General features: G+C 51.4%; 1 protein-coding gene across 1 annotated transcript in view; it reads left to right on the top strand.

The window, feature by feature from the left end:
- The window catches only part of UBASH3A (ubiquitin associated and SH3 domain containing A), a 40,225-nt gene extending 33,462 nt beyond the window's left edge, over positions 1-6,763 (top strand). Inside the window, exons 11-14 of the mRNA XM_027090384.1 lie at positions 176-320; positions 976-1,082; positions 4,303-4,412; positions 6,223-6,763. Coding sequence (XP_026946185.1) covers positions 176-320; positions 976-1,082; positions 4,303-4,412; positions 6,223-6,360 — 500 coding nt within the window. The 3' untranslated portion in view covers positions 6,361-6,763. The remainder of the gene's footprint in view (positions 1-175; positions 321-975; positions 1,083-4,302; positions 4,413-6,222) is intronic.
- The last annotated feature ends 9,954 nt before the right edge of the window (positions 6,764-16,717 follow it).

Genomic DNA, 16,717 nt, shown 5'->3' with positions numbered 1-16,717 from the left:
ACAGAGGGTCCTCACTCCTCTCATACCCTCCAACTGCCCCGTGGCTTTTGTCTGAGAAATAGTATAAAGTCAGATTTTTTCCCAAAGGTTTGATCTAGACCTAGGAAGAGACATCTTTACAGAAAGCCAGAACAGACGCCGAAGATGATAAACACTTGTATTCTGTTGAATCCAGAGCTCAAACTGGAGAAGAAAATTAAGATAAGAGTAGAGCCCGGAATCTTTGAATGGACCAAATGGGAGGCTGGCAAAACTACCCCGACCCTCATGACCCTGGAAGAGCTGAAAGGGGCGAACTTCAACGTCAGCATGGATTATAGGTGAGCCGCCTCGCGTCGTCTGCTGCTGGGGTTTTCTCGTTCTTGTTAAAGAAAAATTACTCCCGACGCTTGGTAAAGATACCAAGGAAGGCTTTATTCAAGAGGGACCGCTGCAGTGGGGGGTTGCAGAACGGGAGGAAGATCAGCTTCCCCTCCGAATACAAGGCCAAGTGGGGATTCTTCCTCCCAGGAGCAGGGTGGGGCGATGGGAGATTCTTAAGAGAACAGGGTGATTCTCGCTAAACGGAACCTAAAAGGATCCTTTCCGCAGGCAGGCCAGGGGATCGGACACCTCCTGGGGTTGGAGGGGAAGCCGAGTTTGCTCGGATATCCAGAGTGGTCAGATACGGGGGTGGGCGATTCTGGCTAAACTGAGTCCACAAGGTTGGATGTGAAGCCCACAGGTCGGGCCAGTTGAGAAGAGGGTCGGTCAGTCTGGCTAGAGTTCGTCAGCCAGAGAACCTGCATCTCCCTCTGCCCGCGGCTGGCCGCCATCACAAGCCCGTGTGGCTGGTGCGCAGTGAGAAGGCACGCTGGAGGCCCAAGGCCAGCTCTTTGCTGGTTTTGAGCACAGATCTGGAGGCTTCCTGCTGACCGCGAGCCCTGGCTAGAGGCGAGCCGTCACCTTTCTTCTGTTCCCCTCCCCCTCCTCCAGGCCCGCCTTTCCCCTTCCCTCCCTCCTGCCCGCCGAGCGCTACGAGGATTACTTGCACAGGTGTGCGGTGAGCATGGAACAGATGGTCAGCATCCGCCCGCAGGATGGTACGTGCCCCCGTCGTCCTCGGGTACCAGCCGCCCTGGGGGTTGGGTTCTCACCTCCGGGATGGAAATGATGGATTTTTGAACCTAGGGATGCCCCAGCCTCCCCTGCCCCATTTCCCTGCCTCTGGAGTGCTATATCGCTGCCTCTGCATAGACACGTGCCCCCCGACCCAGGCCCTGGGGCCCCTGATTTCGGAACCAAGACCTGATGGGATCCAGGACAGAAGGGTCAACACAGACCACCCAAGCCCACTTCCTAGGAAACAAAAGAAACTAAGGAGCAAACAGCCAAATGTTGGGTCATGTTTAAATGACAGTTCGGACAAAGCGTCTGTTTAAGTTGATGGTTGAGACCATGAAAGAAATTTGAACATGGAATTTAAATCTGGAATCTGAATATGGAAGTATTTGAGAAATATTAATGCTAATTTTGTGAGGTGTGATAATAGCATGGTTGTTGTGTAAGAATGAAAAGTCCTCATTTGGAGATGCAAACCGAGGTATATCCTGTGAAATGACGTGATGTTTGGGATGTGCTTTAAAACACTTCACTAAGTGTCCATCAACCAATGAATGGATTAAGAAGATGTGGTGCATATACACAATGGAATATTACTCAGCCAGAAAAAAGAATGAAATTTTGACATTTGCAGCAACATGGATGGACTTGAAGGGCGTTACGCCAAGTGAAATTAGTCAGACAGAGAAAGACAAACACTTATATGTGGAATCTAAAAAATACAACAAACTAGTGAATATAACAAAAAAGAGGCAGACTCACAGGTATTGAAAACAAACGAGGAGTACCAGTGGGGAGAGGAAACGGGGAGGGGCACGATAGGGGTAGGGGATTAAGAGGTGCAAGCTATTACGTATAAAATAAGCTACAAGGATATATTGTACAACATAGGGAACATAGCCAATATTTTATAGCCACTAAATGGCGTATAGCCTTTAAAAATTGTGAATCAGGGGCTTCCCTGGTGGCGCAGTGGTTGAGAGTCCGCCTGCCGATGCAGGGGACACGGGTTCGTGCCCCGGTCCGGGAAGATCCCACATGCCGCGGAGAGGCTGGGCCCGTGAGCCATGGCCGCTGAGCCTGCGCGTCCAGAGCCTGTGCTCCGCAACGGGAGAGGCCACAACAGTGAGAGGCCCGCGTACCGCAAAAAGAAAAAAAAAAATTGTGAATCACTATATTGTACACCTTATATAATATTGTAACTTATACAGTATAATATTGTACATAAACTATACTTCAGTAAAAATAAAATAAAAATACTTCACAGAAAAGGGCGTGGGGTAGCAGACAGATGATACAAGATGGGCAAAATGTCAACAACCGTTGGAGCTCCCTGATGGGAGCACGGGGATTCATCAGACCCGCTTTTGGGGTATATATGAAAATGTCCGTAGTAAAACTGGAAAAACGAATCCTATAAGATTTAAGTTAGCAAGTGCGTATCGAACATCAGCAATGTGTCAGGTACCAGATAAAGCATCATGGGAAAAATCTAAGCAAAGAAGACACACGTTCTGCCCTCAAAGGGTATGAATGTTGTTGGAGGAAAAGACACAAACGTCTGGAGTATTAGGAATATTAAATAACATGAAAAAGAGCTCAGAAGGAGTCGATAAGGGACCACCCGGCCCGCTTGCCCCACCATCGTTCTTTCCATCCCTTGTCCAAAGGAGCTCAGGGGACCAAAGACTCTGATGACCAGGACCTCAGGGACAGCTGAGCCCCTGCCCTCCCGCCAGAGTCCCCAGTGCACCGTGGGGCACAGGCTCTGAGGCCTCAACCTTGCGGTGTCCAGCACCGCACACACACCCGGCCCCGAGACGGGTCCACGTGACCTGTTTTGACTGACGGACACCCTGGGGAAGGTGCTTTTGGAAACCACACCTTAGTGGCCTTTGACTCATTATCAGTCTCCCGTTGCTCACAATTATCGCTCCAGGCCATCAGAGGACAGAATGAAATGAGGGCCTTTCATGCACCCAGGCCCCGCCCTGGCCCACCTGTCTGCACCTGACCCAGGCTGAAATTCAGTGTCCACGGATGACCTTCCTTCCAAGCATCTCCCTACGGTCCTGAGGGCTTCTGGAAGAGGATGCAGAACCATTGCTTCATTACCTCTAGGGTCTACTGAGCCCTGCCTGTGACACAGGTGGCCGCGGCCTGCTGCAGGGATGCAGACCCTTCCACCCATGGCTGAGGCACCCGGGACGCAGCACCTGAGCCGTGGAATGAGTAGGGTTTGGAAGGCAAAGGCGGGGCCAGGAGGAGGCAGAGACGTGTGGATCCAGCGGACAGAGCAACGGAAAGTCCAGTGGGGCTGGAGGGTAAAACCTAACACCTGCCAATCCTGCGGCACTGGTGGCCCATCACAGGCTTTACCTGTTAGGTCCTCACCCTCCCGTGCGGTCTGAGATATCACCTCCACTGACACCATGTGACTTGGAAGCTCAGAGTGTCTAGGAGGCCGCCGTGTCCAGGTGGCCCGGCTGGAGAGCACAGGCCAGGGGTCAAACCTGCATGTCCGGCAACCTCACCATGACCTTGGAGGCCAAAGAAATGAGTGTGAAATTACTCAGAAATAACACAGGAGAAGCAGGTGGGGACTTGGCTCTGGGGGTCACACCGGAGAATTTATAGCCACATTAGGGGCAAATGAATAGATCGCTCTGTGACTCTCAGCTTTCCAGGGAAGCTCGGGTTCTGATTCCGTCCTCAGGTGGCGGGCTGGGTCCGGCCTTGGGGCCTCCCTGGCTCACGCGCGGGTCTAACTCCCAGCCTTGCCCGCGCCTGTCACCTTTAGGAGACTCACTCGGCCCTGGACTCTGGAGGTCTTTCTGTAAAGAGAGAGTCATCCGTGGCCCCTTCGGCACTGAGCAGCTGATCTTTCGCAAGCTCACAGACGAGGCCTGGACGAGGCCGCTCAGCGCACGGCGCCGGCCCATCCCTGAAGCTTGCGGGCGGGTGCAGCCACCCGAGCCCCGCACAGGATGCGACGGGCTCAGAAGAACTTCTACACAAACGAGAGGCCGACTGCCAGTGTTAATGAGCTCTTACCAACCACGCCTCCCTCCTACCCGGGGTCCCTCAAGGCCTCGGGGCACCACGAGCTTGTTCCGCCCGACAACTTTGCCCCCCCCCCACCATCTAATAAGACGCGTTCTCTGTGCCTGCTCTGACCTCGGGTTGTCTTTCCTCCCACAGTGGGCGTCATCCTGGTCGTGGGCCATGGCTCGGCGCTGGACTCCTGCACGCGCCCACTCCTTGGGCTGCCGCCCCGGGACTGCACAGTGTTTACCCAGCTAGTGAGGAAGGTACGCGCCCCCTCGTTCGTGTTTCTGCCGCAGAAACAGGCAGCCCGACGATGCGGCATCACCACACGCCCCTCTCAGGACGAAGACAAGCGTCCTGACAACCCAGGGCAGCAGGGACCCACCTGTCACCTGAGAACGTGCCCGCCTGCTCTGACGCAAAGGGCAGCCTTGGGCAGGGAGCAGACGGGGATGTTTGTCATCTTTACCATTATGGCAACTGTGGCCATTTGCTACCCACATAATATAAAAAACAAGACAGAGAACTTTTATTATCAGGTCACGTGATAATTCCTGTCACTCCAGTAGTTGAGCACTTGGTCCAGTGGGGGGTGAGACATTTGGATAAGAAGAGAAAGGGCGGTTGCTGGGCTCACTTGCTCTGGGGACTGGGGGGCTGACGGCCAGAAGGGAGCCCCTCCCTCTTGCCTTTGGAGTCATCCAGCCTCGGAACACACGAGCTGCTGGGGTGCCTGGTGCCGGGCCGGGGCCGTATAAACACATACTGAAAAAACAAGCAGGTGACGGATGTGTAGAGAAGGATAACGGGTACTTTGGACCAAACTGGAGCATCACCCGGCAAAGCAGAGGTGGCTTTTATCCAGATGGCGAGGTGAATGGAGGCGGGAAACTCAGGACTCAGACCGCGCCCCCATCCCTGCCCCCTAAGTCTACTCAGGGCCTTGCTCCTGCTGACATCACCACGTCTCCCGTCCCCGCGTACTCCGACGTGGCCGCTCCTATTCTTGCATCCCTTCCCACCCCGGGGCCCCCCGGGGGTCCTCGTTATCCATGCAGACAGCAGTGCTGCACACGCCAGACGCTGACTGAGACTGCATGTCGATTGCATGTTGACACGGTTCCAAAATCCCATTAGTCTTTGTGGCCAAATTCCCACCCACTCCCCTGACCCTTGGCCTCCCCTCTCGAGATGCCAGCCTTGCACTTCCACACTCCCGCCGCTTTCTTACACTGAGGATTCAGAGTCCACCCCACCCCATCCCCAAGTTAGCTGGACTTGCCAGTTCATATCAGAACTTCATCAAGGGCTTTACCAACCAACGATGGGCCTTAAAGTCAGGGGCAGCCGAAAACGGACATTCAGGAGCCCGCCCCCATCACACTCATCCCCGAACCCTCCCCCCAGTCTCTACACACAGAAGGAGAGGGTGTCCCTGAGTCAACGCCAGCCCCCACTTGCATCCTGCCCCCCAGGTTGGAATTTTTGCACGTTTCTTCTAAGCAAGGAATTTCCGGACATTGAAAAGAGAGGGGGAATAAAGGAAAGCAGAACATGTAAACAAACAAAGCCTTAAAAACAAAGATCTGCTCCAAACCATTTATTTTACAGGGAATTGGGTCTAAAGTTTCGCTTTGTCCTTTCATCTTGGGTTTGTAAACACAATATCTGTATCCTTTTGTGAGGCTGAATTCGAGAATGGAAGCCGCTCTGGAAGCAGTAGGGTCGACAGAAGGGGTTCTCAGTCTCAACACTGTTGACATCTGGGCGGGACGATGCTGTGCTATGGGGACTGTCCTGTGCATTGTGGGATGTTTAGCAGCATCCCTGGCCTCTACTCCTGAGATGCCGTAGCACCCCCGGCTGTGACCAAGAGTAAGGTCTGCAGACATTTGCCACTGCCCGTGGGAGGGGCGGGGAGGCCCCACTGAGGGCTGCCGCGTTGGATGTTAGCGCTGCATTCAAGGCATCGTGGGGACGTCACGCCAGCCTCCAAGGCTGTTGCCTTTGGAACAAGTCTGAAATCCATGGACCTGGTATAAAATAATAATAAGTGATTTAACTCTGTTCTAGATCCCTTCTCTGGGTATGTGCTTCTTAGAAGAAAACAAAGAAGAAGGAAAATGGGAGCTGGTGAACCCTCCCGTGAAGACGCTGACTCATGGCTCAAACTCAGCGTTTAACTGGAGTAACTGGATCCCGGGCAACTAAGAGCCGCCTCTATGTTTGCATAATTCACAATGATGAAGAGGGGAAACGCTTCGCAGTGGCTGTAAGATACCGTTATTTCGAAGAAGTCATAGTCTCCCCTAATGTGACTTGTAGAAGCACAAAAGGCACTTTTAGATACCAGAGTGTTTGCCCTCTGCGGACCGTCATCCTGTGAGCTTAGCTGTGGGGATGCCACCGTGTACCATGTGCATTGGCCATGTGGCTTGGAGGGGAATGAGGAACCATGACACTGACCCCACAGAAAATTCTACTTTACTTTATATGATTTTATTCATCAAGTTCCCAATCGTTTTTTTCTTTTTCTGTTTCAATCACTCTTTGGCTATGTCCACATAGGCCAAAAGAGGTGGAATATTGAATAAAATGTTGCAAGGAAACCACCTACCAGATCAAAACCGGGAAACAGGCTTGGTGACCACAGACCAGGTATTAGCTTCCTGTTGCCGCTGTAACAAGTAACTGCACAGTACTGATTAGAGACACAACTTTTTAAACACACACGTGTTTACTCTGTTACAGTCCTGCGGGTCAGCAGTTCTGAAATAGGCCAGCGGGTTCCTTTCCTTCCGCGGCCCTGGGGAGAGTCTGCTTCCCTGCTTCTCCAGGCATTAGAGGCTCCTGCATTCCTTGGTTCACAGCACCTTTCTCTGTCTTCAAAGGCAGCAGTGGTGCCCCTTCAGATCTCCCTGTTCCTTTACTTACAGTCACATTGCCTTCTGCTTCTGACCTTCTTGGCTCCCTTTTGTAAATTCCCCTGGGATTACATTGAACCCACCCAATAATCCCAATAATCTGGGACTATCTCCCCATCTCAAGACCCATAATTTAATCCCACCTGCAAAGTCCCCTTTGCCATGTGATGTAACGTAGTCACAGGTCCAGGGATTAGGATGTGCACATCTCTGGGGCCGCTCAGTCTTCAGCCCACCCCACCCCCAGTCCTTCCAAGCACTTCCAGCTGCTTATACAGAGGCCAAGGTGTAAGGATTTGTGACATCCCCCCTTGGTGCAGGTCTTATTCAGCTTCTCTTTTTCTCCCTTTGATCAAGTGGAGGGGGGAGGGGAGCTTTACAGATGGAGGCAGTGGGTCCTGCCCTGACTAACAGGAAGGAAAAACCAGAGAGCCCCCAAGCCCACCAGGCACAGTGAAGTATCCAGAGATGGTGTATCCAACGGTGCTCTGACTTTGAAGAAGCTGGTCCAGGCAGTCGAGGGGGGGCCCCCAGTGGTGTCCTCTCACCCCAACCGTGCTGAAGAAACAGAAAAAGTTCTCCAAGTGCTCAGAGGGAGGGCACAGTCGTGGTTGGATGTGCTACACCACCACCTCGCAATCCCTCTGCATTCTCTCCTGGGTAGCCCAGTGCCACACAGACCTTCCTAATCACGATGATGATAAAAACTTCACAAATCAAGCAAATGGGGTTTCCATAGTGGTCACTGCTCTGGGGTGGTCCACAAGATGTCCAGGGTCACCCTCTCACGGGGGAGGCTTCTGGGTCTCATGCCCCTGGGTGATGAAGGGGGCAGACAACGACCTCGTCTTCACTGGGCTGCTGATGGGGGTTTACACGGGATGACGAGATGGGTTTGAATCTCGGAGATTGAAGTCAAGTTTGCAAGAAACACTGTTTTCTTTATATTCTCTAATTCTTCTGACTAGCCCCCCACTTCTGCTGCAAAGATAGAAAAGCCCACTTCTGTCATTCTCGGCTTCCAGAATGACCCTCACTGTGCGGGGCGTCCTTGGGCACAGAGCTGTCCTGCGGAGGGGTAAGGATGGAGGTGCCTTTGGAAGCTTTTCATTATTTGGTGTAAGTTTTCAACTCTATGAACTAATAAGGAACCAAAAAAGAAGGAAAGAGGGCTTCCCTGGTGGCGCAGCGGTTGAGAGTTCGCCTGCCGATGCAGGGGACACGGGTTCGTGCCCCGGTCCGGGAAGATCCCACATGCCGCGGAGCGGCTGGGCCCGTGAGCCATGGCCGCTGAGCCTGCGCGGCCGGAGCCTGTGCTCCGCAACGGGAGGGGCCACAGCAGTGAGAGGTCCGCGTACTGCAAAAAAAAAAAAAAAAGAAGGAGGAAAGAAAGATTTCTGAGCACTCTCCTCTTTCCTCTTTCCTTTGGCCCTGCTGGTCCTCAGGTGTTGACAAGCCTAGTCTGAGCCCTGCTGACGTCATCTGGAAATAGATGTCCTGTGCCCACAGGCGCCCACCTCCGATCCCGCCCACATTATCTCTTCGATTTCCTCACCCGTGAGCTCGAAAACACAAACCTGGAAAGGGGCCCTCCACCGTGTTTTGCTTGCTGCCCCCCACACGGTGGAGGTGAACGTTGTTTAATAACTTTGTGGCACAGTGACTGGGGCGCCTCCTGGCCAGTACTTGGCTCCTTCGGAAGATGAGAGGAGGCTGAAAGCGGGGGGAGGAGCTGGCCTTGGGCTGGGCTGCAAAGGAATTGAGGGGCCTGAGCTCATGCCTGTGACAGAGAAGCCCTCAGCCACAGGTGTGGGGCCACCCATCCCTGCAAACGCTGCTAAGTTTCTCTGAGAAGAAAGAGCCGTCATAATTTTCCACTGAAGCAAGTCTTATTTTAGCACCAAATTTGAGATGCTTCAGGTATGAGTCATGTTGGTGAATTTTATGGGTTGAATCCTGTCCCCCTAAATTTTATAAGCTGAAGTCCTAACCCACAGCACTTCAGAATGTGACTTCTATTGGAGATGGGTCTTTAAAGCGGTGATAAAACTGCAATGAGGTCATTGGGGTGGGGCCCTAATCCAAGATGACTGGAGTCCTTATAAGAAGAGGAGATTAGGACACAGACATACAGAGGGACAATCACGTGAGGACACGGGGAGAAGAAGGCCATCTACATGCCCAGGAGAGAGGCCTCAGAGGGACCAGCCCTGCCCACACCTCAATCTTGAACTTCAAACCTCCAGAGTATAAGACTAAAATAAACAACTTTTTTTTGAGCCGCCCAGCCTGTGGCACTTTGTCAAGGCAGCCCCAAGACTCTACTACAGAGCATAAAAAACATTGACACAAACACCAAACATGGATACTTCTGAAGGGCTGGTTACCGGCCAGGGCACGCAGCTCAGCGCAAGGCCCATAATAAATGTCACCATCAACCGAGCCTGTTTAAAGCGTCCAGATCCATACACGACCCCTCCTTTTTCTGTACTTATTTTCAGTTAACATAAAAATCTCACTCCCTGTGGGCAGGTCTTGTGAGGAGTAAAGGCCAGAACCTGGGTCACCTAAAAGTCCTCCCTCCCTGGCCTTGGGGAAGAACGAGGTGCAGGGACATTTGTGCTGACCCCCTCTTCCCACCCCAGTTATTTCTGGGAGTCCTCTGGGGAGCATGGGTGCTCGGGAAGGGATCTGTGGGACACTGCCCTTCTCAGCCCCCAAGTTCAAGAGCCCCTAGTGGCTTTGCCATCCTACTGTCTAGAGAAAGGCACCCATCTAGGGTCACGGCCCACGCTCCCAGAACCTCCTACACAGAGCCAGGCTGGGGAGCCAGGCTTGGAGCCTCTCCAAGTCCCTTTGTCACCCGGTCTTGGGGGCTCACAAAGACCTACAAACAGCCCTAACTGCTTCTCCCACTCCATCAGACCCCCAGATCAGTCCAAGGAGCGTGGCAGAGGAAGTGGGGAACAGAGGCGTCCCTCCTACCCACGTGCAGAGACCCTGCACCCTCTGGCCACACATCGAAAGCCAGTTGTCAGTACTTGCAGATGCTGCGACCATAAGCCTGGAACCCCAAGAAATGGACTGAAATCCTCGTACCCCAGGAAGAGAATTCAGCCACATGGCTGAGCTCATGGGTAAGTTCAAACATCAATAACTTTTGTTTAGGCCCACATCCTTAGGAGATACGACACAGAGAATGTTCCGTTTGCATGGCCCTGACAGCACAACATGAAACACCTAGGAATACACTTACAGGACTCATGAGAACTTAACATACCACCGAGGGGCACAGAAGAAGGCTGGAATGGTTGGAAAGGCACGCTATGTTCCCCCATAGAAAGTAAGACTCAACATCACAAGGATGCCATCTCCTAAATTCATCCACAGGGTGATCACAATCAAATTCAAATCATGAAAATGACTTTTGAGGGAGAAATGAGTGGATTCTGAAGTTCATGAGGAAAAACAAACTTCCAGGAGGAATAACTAACAAAATCCAAAAGGGAGTGTTGGGATAAAGAGGGGAAGTAACCCCAACAGATATTAAACACATTATATTTTATTTTATTTTATTTTTTGCAGTACGTGGGCCTCTCACTGTTGTGGCCTCTCCCATTGCAGAGCACAGGCTCCGGACACGCAGGCTCAGCGGCCATGGCTCACGGGCCCAACCGCTCCGCGGCATGTGGGATCTTCCCAGACCGGGGCACGAACCCACGTCCCCTGCATCAGCAGGCGGACTCTCAACCACTGCACCACCAGGGAAGCCCCTTAAACACATTATAAAGCTACTGTAGTTAAAACAGTGTGGCAGAAGCACTGGATTTTAGGCAGAGCGATCAGAGGTATAAATAGAAAGACAGGAATCAGCCCTGAAATATAGGCGTTTATGTATGTTAAACTGGGTAATGGAATGACTGGGTGGGGTGGGGGGGAGATGATTAAGTCAGTGATATTGGGACAATAGGGTCGCCATCCGGTGAAGAGAAGGTTGGAGTCGTTCCTCACTCCTTGCAAGAAAAAAAAAAAAATCAAAGGTTTAAATGTACAAAGTAAAATTGTAAAAGTACTAGAAGACACCATGTGAGAACTTTTTAAAAGTATCTCAGAGTGGGGGGAAGGCCTTTGTAACCATGACACAGAAATCTGGAACTATAAAAGGAAAAATAGATAAATTCAACTAAAATATTCTTCAAATCTGCTTTAAAAAGCACCTTAAACAAAGTTTAAAAGTACAAGCTGGGAAAGTACAAAATTTAAAAGTACTACAAGCATAACCCTACCCCCAGCCCACCCAGCCTCCTCCCTCTGCACCCCAGGGACCCTGATGCCCTTGGCCATGCTCTGCCTCGCTCTGCTGTTTGCTGTCACTTGTTTGTGTAGACATTGCTTATTTCAAAGGGTGCAACGGTGACCACGTGCCAAGTTCACCGCAAGCCCAGGACCTGGGCAGGGAGTGGCACCCCGTCACCTCTGTGACAGTGATTCACCTGCGAACCTGCTCCATTTACGTGGTCCAGGGTTTCCCAACCTCGGCACTGCTGACACTGGGGAGGGAAAATTGCTTCTTGTGGGGGCTGTCCTGTGCATTGTGGGCATCCGGCAGCATCCTTGGTCTGGACCCAGTAAGATGCCAGAAGCACCCCTCCTCCCCATTGTGATAACCAGAAACGTCTCTGGACATTGCCAAATGTGTCTGGGGGAGCAAAGTCACCCCAGCTGAGAACCACTGATGTATCCCCTTCCCAGAGGTGCCGAGAGCCCTGTCCCCAGGTGATGACACGTGAAGTCACCCGGGCTCCCCAGGACCCACACACGTGTGCCGGTGGAACCCCTGCTGGGTACACGTGCTATCATGGAGACAAATGCCTTAACCAATAGGTCCCTATCTTGAGCTGAGCAGCTTGTGTTGCTCTGAAGGGCAGGGCTTTGTGCATCACAGGACAGAGGAAGCCTGGGGGTACCTGTGAACAGCTGTGTGAGCCTGGGGGGCTGCACGGAGGGGTGGCCGAGACCAGCAGGGGAGAGCTCTGTCAAGTGGGTCTTTCTGTCCGGGTGACCGAGACCTGGTGACAACCCAGCCTTGTTTCTAGTCTTTTAGTCCATTTGACCGAGTCCCCCAACCAAATTCTAGAACTTGAAAGTCTGTTTTTGTGTTTTTTAATTTTTACTTTATATTGGAGTACAGTTGATTTACAATGTCGTGTTAGTTTCAGGTGTACAGCCAAGTGATTCAGTTATACATGTACATATATCTATTCTTTTTCAGATTCTTCTCCCATATAGGTTGTTACAGAGTATTGAGTCCCCTGTGCTATACAGTAGATGCTCATTGATTTATCTATTTTATATATAGTAGTTATGTATGTTAATCCCAACCTCCTAATTTATTCCACCCCCCACCTTTCCCCTTTGGCAACCATCAGTTTGTTTCCTAAGTCTGTTTGTTTTGTAAATAAGCTCCTTTGTACCGTTTTTTTAGATTCCACGTATACGTGATACTCTATGAAAGTCTGCCATGAACGCCCAATGGCTGTAGTCTTTGGACACAGTGCATGGTCCCAAATCAGAGTAATCTTCTCAATCCCTATCCCGTACTTCCTCCCTCCCCCAGGCCCCAAGGGCCAGCAGACAATGGATACACACAAAATTAATAGAATGGCAAGAAATAGTTTCCAATAACGAAGGAGACGTTAATTATTCAACGTCACCACCAGCATAGTCCAGAGGAATTAAACTGGGTTTGGGAGACCCGGGTTTGAGCTCCAATTCTGTCTTTTACTCCTGTGACCTCGGGTACCATTTCTGTGTGTTTTGCGTGCGCCACTGTGACCTGGCATTGGGTAACAGCATCCTACCCGCTATTCAGGAGGAAGTGGCACCCTCTTAGCAGTGAGCACTGGGGGGCTGAGCTGGGGTGTCTGTGGCGTTTGCCCATTTCCATGATGCAAATGCTCCTCCCACCGTGGTGGATTCTGAGCCATCATCAACGTTTTAACAGTCGATTTACAAAATGCCTGAGAATTTCAAAAGCCGCTCTCCTGAGCTGGCGTGAGCCGGCTGCAGCCCACCACTGCTCTGTGGGGGGAGGTCAGGGTTAGTGAGAGGGGCTTCGACGGGCCTGCGGGCACCATCGCAGCCATGTGCTTCGGGCTGGTGCCCACTTCCTGCTAAAGAAAACAAGCCTCCTTCACAAAGAGGGGGACGGGCAGGAGGAGGGAGCCAGAACAGGAGAGTGAGGAGACCATGGCCCTGGGCTGGGAGGAAAGACTTGGCAGGAGAGCCGGGCCAGGGGGTATCAAATGAGATGCTGTGTGCTGGGCTCTGGACAGACGTTTGGCTCCTAGGATCCCTCCAAGGTTGTGCCTCTTCCGGGTTCCGGGTCCAACCAGCGACTCTGGCGCCTGGACCCTGCCTGGAGGGAGCCCCACCGCTTGCCTGTACCCAGTCTCCCTGTTCAACTGGGCACCACCTGCTTCCACCCCCTCCTGACCTGCTGTCCCCGCTACACACACACGAGAAAACCACACACTTCCTCCAAGGCAAGACAAAGCCTGCACACTCCACGCACTGAGTAAAGTCTGGGGGGTGGAGATGGCAAACTACCAAAGCTGAACTTGACTTGTAGAGACGTCACAGATTTTACAGGCTTCTCCATCGCAAAGGGTAGTAGGAACTCAGCTGTGTCGAAAGGTCTTTGCAAGTCTCCGCAGAAAATTTCCAGGATCCTTAGCTTCTCATCCCTGTTTGGTTCCAAGTAAATGCCACTTCCAGCTGTTGAATACCATTTGCTTCTAAAACTGAAGCCCCCCCAAAAGCTAAGAATTAGACACACACACACATACACACACATGATCTCCTCAGTGGAGCAAAGACGTTCTTGGAGAAATCATTCCAAAAATGAATGATCTGGAAATGTCAGATTTCTCCTTCTCCCTCCAAAAGTGTTTCTTTCAACTGGTAACTCATTATCTTTCATTCTGTTCCACTCACAATAAGGTGAGAATCTGTTAGTGCAATAAGCCAAAGTGTTTTCCCAAGAAGCTACAGCACATAAATCCCAAAGGAGAAACGCTCTGAGTGAGCTGCAGGTAGGCTCTCCCCCAAAGCCCTTCCCAGAAAGGCAGCCCAGCTGATTTTAGCGGTTGATTCTGGAAAGTACACGTTTTACTGCCTTCAGTGATCCTTGGACCATTTTGCTCTCCTTGCTCGGGGTGCTGACGGAAGGGAGGACCCTCTACCCTGGCTCACGTCGACATTACTAAAAACCGGGGGTCCCAGAGCTTATTATCTGGGAAAACACAACCAGTCTTTGAGGAAAAGCAAGGAACCCTGAATAAGCCATCTATCAGCTTGCTTCTCAAACATGCAGTGGGATGGGCATCACCTGGGAGCGTGTTAGAAGTGCAGAGTCTCAGGCCCCTCACTCACCTGCTGGGTCAGAAGCTGCATTTTGACTCAGTCCCCAGCGGGTCTGCATGAAGTGAACGTGAAGAGGTGCTGTCTGCCTTGAAGAAAATATATTATGTCACGTGCCATGCGAAGATGAAAAGGGACACAGCAGAGAAGGGAACACAGGGATGGTGACACAGCATTTGTGATAGAAAGGTGCCACCACGCCCTGAGCCTCTGAGGTCCCAGTTGACTGCTCTAGCGTCTTCCTAACTAGTCCTCTTCCTTCCTTCCATCCTTCCTTAAGATAAGTGAACCCAAAGAGGATGTGGTGCATGTACACGATGGACTACTACTCAGCCACGAAAAAGAATGAAATAATGCCATTTGCAGCAACGAGGATGGACGTGGAGATGATCATACGAAGTGAAGTAAGTCAGACAGAGAAAGACAAATATCACATGGTATCACTTATATGCGGAAACTAAAAAAACGGTACAAATGAACTTATTTACGAAACAGAAAGAGACTCACAGACATAGAAGACAAACGTATGGTTACCAAAGGGGTGGAGGGATAAATTAGGAGTTTAGGATTAGCAGATACACACTACTATATATAAAATAGATAAACAACAAGGACCCACTGTGTAGCACGGGGGACTATATTCAATATCTTGTAATAACCCGTAATGGAAAAGAATCTGAAAAGAATATATGTGTAACTGAATCACTTTGTGGTATACCTGAAACTAACACAACACTGTAAACCAACTGGACTTCAATAAAAATAAAAGATAAGTGAACCCAGATTTTACCACTAGCGGGAAAGCTTTCTCCCGCCCTTAAGACCTCCTCGGAAGCCTCAGAGTTTATGTGAGATGAACATGGGCATCATCTACATGGGCAGCTGGAGGCCCTGGAGACAGAAACTTAGACTCAGTCCCCGCCGTGCGCAGGACATGCATGGGTGAGCGAGCAATGGGACATCATCGGGGCGTGCGGGGGTCTGGGGAACCCCAAGGAGACCGCCTCACCTGATCAAGTCTGAATGGGCACATCTCCAGTGCCCATTCGCTGTTACATAAACGTCATCCCGGTCGTGTCCTCTGGCTCTGCAGCCCAGCCCCACCGAGGAGGCCTGAGCAGCAGCGGGAAGATAGCCAACCAGGAGGCTGGGAGAAAACACTGGTCACTTCATGTGAGCTAGAGATGAAACGAAGCTCAAAAAGAGAGTCGGCCCCCAAATTGAACCCCGGTGAACTGAGTACAGCTGTCCACCCCAGGGGTTATAAAGAAAGAAAAGTGCACCAAGCAGTCCTTGTTCACAGCAGACTGGTTCTCGACTCAGGATGTAAACCCAACGTGGTCCTGGGCCCTGCTGGGTGGATGGACTCATCTTTCAGGAGCAGTGCAGGGGACAGGGGCTTGGTTATCACACCTGACAGTTGCCTGTAGAGGCTCAGGAAGAAGGACACACTGGAATCTGCGGGCTGGATGGGTGGATGAGCTGGGCCAGGCCTGCTCCGGGGCTGGAGAGCTCACCCTGGGCTCTCACCCTGCAAGAATCCAGGCCTCCAGCCACCCTGCCAGCAGGCGCAGGGGACAAGGGAGGGAAGCAGAGCTACGGCCCGGCCAGGACGTCATCTGGGGAGGACATAAATCATCTTGCCATGTCTATGCTTCTTGAGTCTCCTGTTCCATCTCGCTTGTATAGAGCACGGAGCAGGACACTGGAGCTGGGGAACCTCTGTGGACTGTTTGCAGTCATGATTGGCGTGGGTGACGTCAGAGCACGTGAAGTGGCCCAATCTGGTCATTAGGTCACGGTGGTGCAGAGGAGCTAAAAAGAGCACAAGTTTCAAGTCAGAAAACTCTGAGTTAAGCCCACACTTGACACTCACCTACTTTGTGACCTGGAGTCATTTAATTATCTAAACTTCTATTTTCTCACCTAAAAAATGGACATATGTTAGTACCTCCTTCATAGGATTGTTGTGAGGTGAAGCTGACCAATGTTCTTTACATAAAATATTTAGCATAATGCCTAGAACACAGTGATCTCAATTTGTGTTGGAAGGTCTGTTATTTTTTATATCGTAGATTCGATTACCAATAAAACCACTCAGGTTTTTTCTAGATTCCCTCCTCCACTCTGGCCCTGTGAGCATAGATGTGGAGTGTTTAAGGGATATTTGCATGGGGTATTGTGAACCGAGAGGGAAGCAGGACCTAGAGCTTGAGAAAATT

The sequence above is a fragment of the Aethalodelphis obliquidens genome, unplaced genomic scaffold (genome assembly GCF_003676395.1).
Source record: "Aethalodelphis obliquidens isolate GAN/ISIS:26980383/991018 unplaced genomic scaffold, ASM367639v1 scaffold1, whole genome shotgun sequence".
Classification (NCBI taxonomy): Eukaryota; Metazoa; Chordata; class Mammalia; order Artiodactyla; family Delphinidae; genus Aethalodelphis; species Aethalodelphis obliquidens.
Note: the sequence above shows the minus strand (reverse complement) of the source record. Positions and strands in the feature narration are given on the sequence as shown.